Source organism: Mobula hypostoma, chromosome 8 (genome assembly GCF_963921235.1).
Source record: "Mobula hypostoma chromosome 8, sMobHyp1.1, whole genome shotgun sequence".
Taxonomy (NCBI): Eukaryota; Metazoa; Chordata; class Chondrichthyes; order Myliobatiformes; family Myliobatidae; genus Mobula; species Mobula hypostoma.
The window spans coordinates 124,682,286-124,694,989 of NC_086104.1; the positions used below are offsets into that span (position 1 = coordinate 124,682,286).

The following is a 12,704-nucleotide window of genomic DNA, read 5'->3' on the forward strand; positions in this document are numbered from 1 at the left end:
ACTGAAGTAAGACTCACTGGTCTATAATTTCCTGGGCTATCTCTATTCCCTTTCTTGAATAAGGGAACAACATCCGCAACCTTGTAATCCTCCATAACCTCTCCCGTCCTCATTGATCTTGCAAAGATCATCGCCAGAGGCTCAGCAATCTCCTCCCTTGCTTCCCACAGTAGCCTGGGGTACATTTCGTTAGGCCCTAGTGACTTATCCAACTTGATGCTTTCCAAAAGCTCCAGCACATCCTCTTTCTTAATATCTACATGCTCAAGCATTTCAGTCCACTGCAAGTCATCCCTACAATCACCAAGGTCCCTTTCCATAGTGAATACTGAAGCAAAGAATTCATTAAATACCTCTGCTATCTCCTCTGGTTCCATACACACTTTTTCACTGTCACTCTTGATTGGTCCTATTCTCTCACGTTTTATCCCTTTGCTCTCTACACACTTGTAGAATGCCTTGCGGTTTTCCTTAATCCTATCCACCAAAGCTTTCTCATAGCCCCTTCTGGCTCTCCTAATTTTATTCTTAACCTCCTTCCTGCTAACCTTGTAATCTTCTAGATCTCTATCATTACCTAGTTTTTTGAACCTTTCAGAAGCTCTTCTTTTCTTCTTAACTAGATTTACAACAGCATGGTTCCTGTACTCTACCATCCTTTCCCTGTCTCATTGGAACGTACCTATGCAGAACCTCAAGCAAATATCCCCTGAACATTTGCCACATTTCTTCTGTACGTTTCCCTGAGAACATCTGCTTCCAATTTATGCTTCCAAGTTCCTGTCTGATAGTCTCATATTTTCCCTTAATCCAATCAAACGTTTCCCTAACTTGTCTGTTCCTATCCCTCTCTAATGCTATGTTAAAGGAGATAGAATTGTGATCACCATCTCCAAAATGCTCTCCCACTGAGAGACCTGACATCTGACCAGGTTCATTTCCCAATACCAGATCAAGGACAGCCTCTGCTCTTGTAGGCTTATCAACATATTGTGAAAGAAACCTTCCTGAACACACCTAACAAACTCCACCCCATCTAAACTCCTCACTCTAGGGAGATGCCAATCAATATTTGGGAAATTAAAATCACCCACCACAACAACCCTGTTATTATTACATCTTTGCAGAGTCTGTCTCCATATCTGCTCCTCAATGTCTCTGTTACTATTGGGTGGTCTATAAAAAACACCCAAGAGTTATTGATCCCTTCCTATTCCTAACCCCCACCCACAGAGACTCCGTAGACAACCCCTCCATGATTTCCTCCTTTTCTGCAGCCGTGACACTATCCCTGATCAACAGTGCCACACCCCCACCTCTTTTGCCCCCCTCCCTTCCTTCTTTCCCTGGACGGAACAAGATTGGAATTCCCATAATTCTTACTTTTCACACCACTAGCCTCTACATTCATTAGATTTTCCTTCACAATTTCTACCAGTTCCAACATGATTCCACCACCAGTCGCATTATTTCTTCCCCTTTCAGTATTTCATGGGAATTGCTCCCTTTGTGATTCCCTGTTCTCTCTTCCAGTCCAGGATGTCACCTGCCATAATATGCCACTTTTCCTAGCAAGTGAAGGAAGGGCAACATCTGCTCTGTTACCTCATTCCTTCCAGTCATCTCACCACCCAAACAATCTTTCCAAGTGAAGCGGCAATTCATTTGTAACTTTTCAAATCTTGTGTGTTGCATTCAGTGTTCACAACATGGTCTCCTTTATATTGTAGAAACCAAATGCAGGTTGCATGACTGTTTAGCGGAAAACCTGTGATCAGCTGGAGGAGTGACCCTCAGTTTTAAAATCACTATCTCTTTCCCATTCTGAACTCTCTGTTTGTGGTTTTCTGCAGAATTTCAAAAGATTCAAAACAAACTCGAGAAACAACATCTCACTTGATACATTGCAGACTTTCTGGATTGATATAAAACCTTTGGACTTTAGATAACATTACAAACACAAGGAAAACTGCGGATGCTGGGAATCCAAGCAACACACACAAAATGTTGGAGGAACTCAGCAAGCCAGGCAGCATATACGGAAAAGAGTAAACAGTCGACATTTCAGGCCAAGACCCTTCATCAGGAGATGTTCTTTATTTCTGCTTTATAAGAACCATTGCCTGTCTAAAATCATTTTTTTTTTTCATTTTTCTCTCTATGTGTAGTCTGGGCTGCTGAACATACTCCAAGATGACAGAACCTTGATCAGCAACAAGTTATACTAAAATATTATCCCTCAAACAAATCCCTTGGTTTCACCCACATTTCACTGCAACCTAGATTAGTTTATTCCTCTCTCAGATTCAACGAAGGGACCTTCACCTGCAATAGTAAATATTTCTCTTCCCACAGATGTTGTCTGACTTGCTTACTTTTTTTTATACCATTTTCTTTTCATTTTCTTATTCTACACCTGTTTGATAGGCCCCTCATCTAGTACTGTATTGATGCACAGCAGCAGCAGTTCACACTATCTGCAGATGCGCTGCAGCATCTCACTAAGATTCCCTAGACCACATCTTCCAAACCCAATATGTCTTCCAGCTGCAAGGGCATGGACAGCAAAAACATGGGCATACTACCACCTAGAATTTGTTCTCCAAACCACAAATCATTTTGACTTGGAAATATATCACTATTCCCTCACCATTACTGAGTCACAATCCTGGAACTCCCTCCCAAATAATATTGTGGGCATTCCAATACCTCAAGGAGTGCAGTGGTTCAATAAAAAAAAATCACCACCTTCTCAAGGGCAGCTAGAGCTGGGAAATCAAATGCTGGCTCATCCTGTGAAGCTCACACCCATTAAGGCTACGTCCAGACTAGACTGGATAATTTTGAAAATGCTGGTTTCGAGTAAAAACAATAGGCGTCCACACCAGGCATTTTTGAAGATGCCTCCATCCACATTAAAACGGGTACTTGGGCGAATCTCCTGCTGCTGGGCATGCACAGGACACATCCACAGAAAACAAGCGAAGAGGAAACGGTATACTTGGTGCGCGTTTGTCCAGTTACAGACTAGAAAAACTTAAAAGGAAATTGCCAAACGATGGACAGCTGTTGGCTCTCGCACAGGAGGACTTAAAACTTAAAAAACAAATACTGGAGCGTATGGAGGCAACCAACAGGGAGTTCATGGACAGTATGACCCGGCTGACGACGAACATCGAAAACCTGACTAACTCTGTTACAGAGGGATTTGCAATGATGAGGAATATGATGGCTCCCCCCAGTACTTTTCACCACCACAATACCAGCCTCACAGCCACTACAATAGCTACACATACGGACACACAGACCCCCAGGTGGCCCCTCCAACATCTTCACCACTCCCACAGAGGGGTCACCCTGGAAACATTTACTTCAGCCATAGACTCTTCACCGATGAAAGGGACGACAGGGTTTTTTACACCTCCGGTTACCCCGTACACACAACAACGCCCAATTGGCGTTTTCAGATTTAAGTGCTCTGGAGAGCGTTTTAGAAAAGTTCCAATTTCGGGGGATGAAAACGCCGTTTTAGTGTGGACGGAGAGTCAAAACAAAGAGGAAAAGCTTCAGTTACTGATATACCCGGTCTAGTGTGGACGTAACCTAAGTGAGTAAAGCAATTGCAAATGCCCAGCCTGGCTGGAAGATCTAAGTGCCTTACCATTAACAATTTATAACACACACCTAAAACATTTAATGTGTTGGTAACTGTCTTCATTAAGTCACTTTGTCGCATCCTATCACATTGTGTGTATACATTGTAAATTATTCATTTTGCTCAGTGGCATAGTGATAGCAAAACCAGAATTGTGCCTTGGGCTGGGTGATGAATGATGGATCAGAAAAAGTTAAATTTTAACTATATATGAAGTAATTAAATATCATCCAATTTTCAATATAAAGGCTCAAAATTCACTTTTAAAACACAAACACGAGGAAATCTGCAGATGCTGGAATTTCAAGCAACACACATAAAAGTTGCTGGCGAATGCAGCAGGCCAGGCAGCATCTCTAGGACGAAGGGTTTTGGCCCGAAACGTCGACTGTAGCTCTTCCTACAGATGCTGCCTGGCCTGCTGCGTTCACCAGCAACTTTTATGTGTGTTGCTCAAAATTCACTTGACTTTCTATGTCAAAATGCTACATTGTGCGATAGTTTCATCCCGACAATTTAGTTTTGCAATTAACAGAAAATACATTCGAATTACATTCATCTTATTTGTATTGGCAAATAAAGAATCACTATAAAAGTTCAAAGGTAAGAAATTAGCAAATTAACTTACTTCCATAATTTTCCATAGCTTGAACTAGGGTGACCATGTCTGCGCAGCGATCCTCACCAACTTTACATCGGTTTTCCTTCAGTTTTATTGTACCTTCTCCATATGTAAATGAATAGCATTTCAGGGTAGTTTCTGTGAGTTGCGGGTGAAAAATGAACAAAGATTATTAAGGATGTTAAGAGCAGTGATGTGGTAATGAATAGCTTCCAAATCCACAAATTCATTAAAAATGGAATAAGTAAAAAGTATCAAAAACAGAATAGCAGGAAGATGCCATCCAGGCAATTATATACGACTCAATTCCTTGGCAGAAAATTCTGATCATTCCTTTTCCAACAAAATATATCAAGGTAGATCATCTTTTTAGATTAGATTAGATTAGATTATGAGGACACGCAGTCCTCTTTTATTGTCATTTAGTAATGCATACATTAAGAAATGATACAATATTCCTCCGGTGTGATATCACAGAAACACAGGACAAACCAAGACTGAAAAATGGACAAAAACCACGTAATTATAACATATAGTTACAACAGTGCAAGCAATACCATAACTTGATGAAGAACAGGCCGTGAGCACAGCAAAAAGTTCAAAGTCTCTCGAAAGTCCCACATCTCACGCAGATGGGAGAAGGAAGAAAACTCTCCCTGCCATACCCAACCACAGTCCGACCCTGAGTCGTCCGAAAACTTCGCGCTCCAACCAGCCCTCCGACACCGAGCACCATCACTGCTGAATGCTTTGACCCCAGCCCCGGTTGCCAACAGCAGGCAAAGCCGAGGATTTTGGGGCCTTCCCTCTGGAGATTCTCGATCACACAGTAGCAGCGGCAGCAAACCAGGCATTTCAGAAGCTACTCCAGATGTTCCTCTGTGCTCTCATGGCTGTCTCCATCAAATCAGAATTGTGCACAGTCCCTATTTAACAGATACGATATAATTTCACCAGAGAGGCTACGCGCGCTGCATCGCGCCACCATCTTCTCCTCCCTCCAAAATCAATGTTCCTTTTGTCTGTCCCATGTTATATTATATGCTTTGATGTGGTGCTGACATAGTTCAAAGTAAACTTAGCAGTCCAAGTTATATTTATTATCAGAGTACACATATACTACCATTTACAACCTTGAGTTTTATTTTCTTGCAGGCATTTACAGGAAGAAAAGAAGTATAATGGAATTATATGAGGCACTCTACATACAGTGGCAAAGACAATGTGCAAAAGAAAGCAAACTGTGTAAATAAAAAAATATTGCTGAGAAAATTATTTGTAAAGAGTCCTTGAAAGTGAGTCTGTTGATAGCAGAATCTGTTCAGAGTAGTGTTAGATGAATATCCACATCAGTTCAGGAGCCTGTTGGTTGTAGGGTAATAACTGTTCTTGAGCCTGGTGGTGTGGGACCCAAGGTTCCTGTACCTCCTGCCTGATAGTAGTAGCAAGAAGAGAGCATGGGCTGGATGGTGGGGTACCTGATGATGGATGCTGTTTTTTTTTGTAGCAGAGCTTCATGTAAGCGTACTCAGTGGTAGGGCGGGCTTTATCTGTGATGGACTGAGCTGTATCCACCATTTTTTTTGTGGCATTTTCCATTCTTTGACTTAGGTGTTTCCATACCAGGCCATGATGCAACCAATTTTATACTCTCCACTGCACACCTATAGAAGTTTTTCAAAGATTTTAATAACAATTTTTATGTTTCCAGTGGGGATTTCAGCCAGCAAGACTTCAATGTGACAGGATGCCATGATCAGCTGGACATATAGAACCATTGATAGGCAGTGGATCCCTGTTATTACTGTATCCCTTGCTGCATCTTCTCAACTTGTCCCCTCTCCTACCTCATCACCCCTTACACCCAGATATGTGACCAGTGTCAAAGTTCTCAGAGGTCAGAACAATTAAATATTGTGAATGTCTTCTGTAGAAACATCATTAAAAGATTAAAAATCCTCAAATTCTTTTTACATTAAGGTGTATTCACTAAAACTAAAAACACGGCACATTTCTCCCAGCTATCAATGATTCCCATCCAGTTAGCTAGTAGTTTCTGTGCTTGTGCTAGATTTAACACAGTATAGGCTCAATAGCAGGTCTGTGAAGTCTGCAGGAGATTGTGCCATGCTCCTGGCAGTGGCAGGGTGGGAGGTGCAGGAGCCATTGTAAACGAGCAGGATTTCTGTGAGGAAATGGGGGCAAGCTCCAGCACTTGCTCTGCAATCGTATCATCAGATTTATCCTTTCAAATCTCTCACTTATTGAAGTATCAGCATAATGAATACTTTGATTCAATATTCACTAGTGAGAGGGACCTTGACATTTGTGAAGGCTGTGTAGGACAGGCTGATATACTTGAACGTTTCATAAAATGTCAGGTCCTGATGGTGTACCTGGTAGGGCATTGAAAACCTATGCCAACCAACTGGCCGGAGTGTTCAAAAAATCTTCAATTTATTATGTAAACGGTGAAATATTTGCAGCGTGCTGTTGTGCAGAGGAACTTGGGACTGCTTGTGTCTGAATTGCAAAATGATTGGTTTGCAGGTACAAAAGGTGATCAAGTAGGCCTCCGTTGCTAGAGGGATTGATGGAGTACTATGTACAACTTCTGGTCTCCTTACTTGGGAAAGATATATTGGCTATGGAGTGTTGTGGAGGGGGTTCACCAGGTTGTTTCCAGAGACGAGGAGAGTTAACCTTTGAGGAGAGATCGAGTCTCCTGGGACTGCACTCACTGGAATTCAGAAGAATGAGAGGGGATTTTGTAGAAACATACAAAACTATGAAAGGTCCAGATGACATAGAGGCAGGAAAGTTGTTTCCATCGGTGAGACTAGAACTACGGGACATAGGCTCAAAATTTGGGGAACAGATTTAGGATGGAGATGAGGAGAAACCGCTTTTCCCAGAGAGCAATGAATCTGTTGAGCTCACTGCCCAGGGAAGCCATAGAGACTACTGATTACATTTAAGACACAGTTAAGATATATTAAAGCTTATGGGGAAATGTCAGGTAGGTGGACCTGAGTCCATGGCGAGATCAGCCATGAGCTTATTGAATGGTGGAATAGGCTCGATGGACCATTCGACTGACTCCTGCTCCTAGTTCTTACATTCTAACATCAATGCATGGAGAGTTGTGGGACTCAGCCTAATCCATCCCTGGTACAGCTCTACCCAGCACTGAGGAACATGTAACATGTGGCAATATCTCAGAGGCAACATCCCTCATTACGAACTCCCCCCGCCACCCCACCTCACGATCCTGGCAGTGCCCTCAGGTAAGAGGTACAGGGGGCCTGAAGAGCCTCACCTTGGGGTTTGACAACAGCTTCCTCCCCACTCCCATCAGGTTCTTGAACTGACCGGAAATAGCCTAACTCTACCTGGGACCAGAACTCCTTTCCCCCTCATTCAATTGCTATTCTGCTTAGTTTGTCAGGCAAGTTATCATAATTTATCTAAGTTTGTGTTAACTAATGTTTCTCATATTAAAATCAAATTTATTATCAGTGACATATGACCGGGGGCCATGGGTTGAGGGTGAAAGGTGAAGAGTTTAAGGGGAGCATGAGGGGAAACTTCTTCACTCAGAGGGTGGTGAGAGTGTGGAACGAGCTGCCAGCACAAGTGGTGCATGTGAGCTTAATTTCAATGCTTAAGAGAAGTTTGGATAGATACTTGAATGGTAGAGGTATGGAGGGCTATGGTCCCAGTGCAGGTTGATGGGAGTAGGTAAGTTAAATGGCTCGGCGCGGACTAGATGGGTTGAATAGCCTCTTTCTGTGCTGTACTTTTCTATGATGCTCACTGTTGCAGTCAGAGATTCCCAACTACTTCAAAAGAGTAACAATTATACCAGTTCCCAAGAAGAGCAGGGTGAACTGCTTCAACAACAGTTGCCATGTTGCACTCTCATCTATTGTGATGCAGTGCTTTAAGATATTGGTCCTAGCCAAAACAATCTTCTGCCTAAGCAAGGAACTGGACCCACTATGATTTGTCTATCACCACAATAGGTCTACAGCGGATGCAATCTCACTGACTCTTCAGTCAGCCTTAGAATACCTGAACAATAGCATTACCTATGTCAGTATGCTATTTATTGTGTATAGCTCAGCGTTCAGCACAATCATGCCCTTAGTTCTAATCAAAAAGCTCCAAAACATGTGCCTTTGTAACTCCCTCTCAAGTGGATGCTTGATTTCCTCATCAGGAGACCACAGTCAGGGCGGATCAGAAATAACATCACCTCTTGCTGACAATCAGCACTGGCGTATCACAAGAATGCATGCCTAACTCACTGTTTATTTTCTCTACATCCATGACTGTGTGCTAGGCACAGCTCAAATACTATTTATATATTTGCCAATGACACAACTATTGTTGCCCGAATTTCGGATGATGATGAGTCGGCATACAGGAATTTGACTTGTTGAATGGTGTTGCAACAAAATCTTGCACATATCAGTAAGATCAAGGAATTGAATGTGGACTGTAGGAAAGGAAAGTTGAAGGAACACATACCAGTCCTCATCGAGGAATTAGACCATAGACCATAAGATATAGGAGTAGAATTAGGCTATTTGGACCATTGAATCTGCTTTGTCATTTCATCATGGCTAATTCATTTTACCTCTCAGTCCGAATTTCCTGACTTCTTCCCATATCCCTTCATTCCCTGACTAGTCAAGAATCTCTCAACTTCTGCCTTAATGTACCCATCTACTTAGCTTCCTCAGTGGCAACAAATTCCTCAAATTCTTCACTCTCCGGCTAAAGAAATTCCTCATCTCCGTTCTAACTGGACACCCCTCCATTCTGATGCTGTGTCCTCTGGTCTTAGATTCCCCCACCATAGAAAACATCCTCTCCATGTGCACTCTATCAAAGCCTTTCAACATTTGATACATTTCAATGAGGTCACCGCTCATTCTTCTGAATTTCAGTGTATAGAGGCCCAGAGCCATCAAACGCTCCTCATATGACAAGGTTTTCAACTTCAGAATCATTTTCACAAACTTCCTTTCAACCTTCTCCAATATCAGCACATCCTTTTAGATAAGGGGCCCAAAACTGCTCACAATACTCCAAGTGAGGCCTCACCAGTGCTTTCTAAAACCATAACATTACATCCTTACTTTTACATTCTGGTTCTCTCGAAATGAATGCTAATATTGCATTTGCCTTCCTCACCACCGACTCAACCTGCAAATTAACCTTTAGGGAATTCTGCACAAGGACTCCCAAGTCCCTTTGCACCTCAGATTTTTTAAATTTTCTCTCCATTTAGAAAATATTGAACCCGGTCATTTCTTCTACCAAAGTGCATGACCGTCCACTTCCTGACACTGTATTCTATCTGCCACTTCTTTGTCATTCTCCTAATCTCTCTGTCCTTCTTTAGCCTCTCTACTTCCTCAAAGCTATACACCCCTTCACCTATTTTCATATCCATCAGCAAACTTGGCCACTAAGCCATCAATTCAATCATCCAAGTGATTGACATAGAACATAAAAAGAAGCGGGCCCAACGCAGACTCCTGTGGGACACAACCAGTCACCATCAACCCAGCAGAAAAGGTTCCTTTTATTCTCATTCTTTGCTTCCTGACAATTAGTCAATGTTCTATCCATGCTAGTACCTTTCCTGTAATATCATGGGCACTTAACTTGTTAAGCAGCCTCATGTGTGGCACCTTGTCAAAGGCCTTCTGAAAATCCAAGTACACAACATTTACTGATTCTCCTTTGTCTATCCTGCTTGTTATTCCTTAAGTAATTCCAACAGATATGTCAGACAATACTCCCCCTTAAAGAACTGATGCTGACTACAGCTTATTTTATCACGTACATCCGAGTGAAGCAAAACCATATCTTTAACAATCAACTCCAACATCTTGCCAACCACTGAGGCCAGACTAACTGGCTTATAATTTCCTTTATTCTGCCTCTCTATGAGTGGAGTGGACAGTGGAGTCACATTTGTAATTTTCCATTCCTCCACAACAATGCCAGAACTAATTGATTCTTGAAAGATCGTTAATGCCTCCACGATTACTCCAGCCATCTCTTTCAGAAACCTGGGGGTGTATATCATCTGTTCCAGGTGACTTACCTATCTTCAGACCTTTCCGTTTCTCAAGAACCTTCTGCATGAGAAAGGCTGAGCAGTTTCAAGTTCCTGGGTGTTAACAATGCTGAAGATTTGCCCTGGACTCAACATATTGGTGCAATTACAAAGGAGGCATGACAGTGGCTATATTTCATTAGAAGTTTAAGAAGACTTGGTATGCCATAGAAACATAGAAAACCTACAGCACAATACAGGCCCTTCGGCCCACAATGCTGTGCCAAACATGTAGTTTAGAAATTACCTCGGGTTACCCATAGCCTTCTATTTTTCCAAGCCCCATGTACCTATCCAGGAGCTGCTTAAAAGACCCTGTTGTATCCGCCTTCACCATCATCGCCAGCAGCCTATTCCACACACTCACCACTCTGCATAAACAACTTACCCAGACATTTCCTCTGTACCTACTTCCAAGCGCCTTAAAACTGCGTCCTCTCATGTTAGCCATTTCAGCCCTGGGAAAATCCTCTGTCTATCCACACGATCAATGCCTCTCATCATCTTAAACACCTATATCAGGTCACCTCTCATCCTTTGTTACTCTAAGGAGAAAAGGCCAGGTTCACTCAACCTAATCTCAAAAGGCATGCTCACCAATCCAGGCAACATACTTATAAATTTCCTTTGCACCCTTTCTACAGTTTCTACGTCCTTCCTGTAGTGAGGTGACCAGAACTGACTACAGTACTCCAAGTGAGGTCTGACCAGGGTCCTATATAGCTGCAACATTACTTACCGGCTCTTAAAACTCAATCCCATGGTTGATGAAGGCCAATACACCGTATGCCTTGTTAACCACAGAGTCAACCTGCGCAGCTGCTTTGAATGTCCTATGGACTCAGACCCCAAGATCCCTCTGATCATCCACACTGCCAACAGTCTTACCAATAATACTGTACTATATTCTGCCATAATACGTCAACATTTTTTTTACTGCAAGCATCATTTTAAACGCCTGGACGAGGTGGGCGGATGACGTCATTTTAACAAAAAGCAGACAGGTTTCTGGGACATTCAGCAGAGAAGGAACAGTGGACTACAAGCTACCAGCAGGAGAGCGAGCTGGGTGGAGAAAGTTGAAGAGTTCGTCACAGCAGCGGGTGAGACTAATTCTTCTCCATGTCCAAAGGATTGTGATAATTAGTGGCATCCAGTGCATACTGGATACGTGACTGTCACTTTACATGATCCATACTTGGATTTCTGGAGTATTCCTGTGGCGACCATTTTTTGCTAACCCATACATGGATTTGGGTGTGTTAGGTGGCAACAACTTGTGTTAAGGAATATTCTGTGACTGTCACCTTGTAATATCCCTAGGTGGATTTTGAAACACTACTCAATGTCTGGAATCTGCTGTGACAATTTGTTTTCCCAGCGTGGATCCTCTGGAATTTTCCGTGATTGCTGCCTCGTGTCATCTTAGTGTGAATTTACAAGTTTCTTTCCCTCACCTATTTCCATGGATTTCTGGAATCATCTGGATTGCCATTTCTGGGTCTGCGTTTGAGTAAGATTTGAGAGGAACTGTTCCCAAACCTGACACTGTTTGTGAGCTACAAATGCGTAGCACTGTTAATTTTTGTTTAGGGGAGTAATTTTTTAAATTGTCTGTATTTTGGGTAGATACTGAAAATATAGTTGTTTAACATTAAAACTGAGTCTGCGGTCTATTGCTGCTGGCACATAACAACATAAATCGTGCCTCTCAGGATCTTCTCCATCAACTTACCAACCACTGAAGTAAGACTCACTGGCATTGATCTTGTGGATCGTCAGGGCTGAAGTGGCTAGCAGGAGAGGGCATAGCTTTAAGGTGCTTGGAAGCAGGTACAGAGGAGATGTCAGGGGTAAGTATTTTTTTACGCAGAGAGTGATGAGTGCGTGGAATGGGCTGTCAGTGGCGGTGATGGAGGTGGAAATGATAGGGTCTTTTAAGAGACTCCTGCATAGGTACATGGAGCTTATAAAAATAGAGGGTGATAGGTAATCCTAGGCAATTTCTCAGTTAAGGACATGTTTGGCACAGCTTGTAGGCCAAAGGGCCTGCATTGTGCTGTAGGTTTTCTATGTTTTCTAACTTACCAACCACTGAAGTAAGACTCACTGGTCTATAATTTCCTGGGCTATCTTCACTCCCTTTCTTGAATAAGGGAACAACATCCGCAACCCTCCAGTCCTCCGGAACCCCCCCCCCATTCCCATTGATGATGATCATTGCCAGAGGCTCAGCAATCTCCTCCCTCGCTTCTCACAGTAGCCTGGGGTACATCGCATACGATCCCAGC

General features: G+C 42.7%; 1 protein-coding gene across 1 annotated transcript in view; it reads right to left on the reverse strand.

Moving 5' to 3' along the window:
• The window catches only part of LOC134350248 (urokinase plasminogen activator surface receptor-like), a 43,771-nt gene that overhangs the window by 6,110 nt on the left and 24,957 nt on the right, over nucleotides 1-12,704 (reverse strand). The window contains exon 4 of the mRNA XM_063055263.1: nucleotides 4,284-4,415. Coding sequence (XP_062911333.1) covers nucleotides 4,284-4,415 — 132 coding nt within the window. The remainder of the gene's footprint in view (nucleotides 1-4,283; nucleotides 4,416-12,704) is intronic.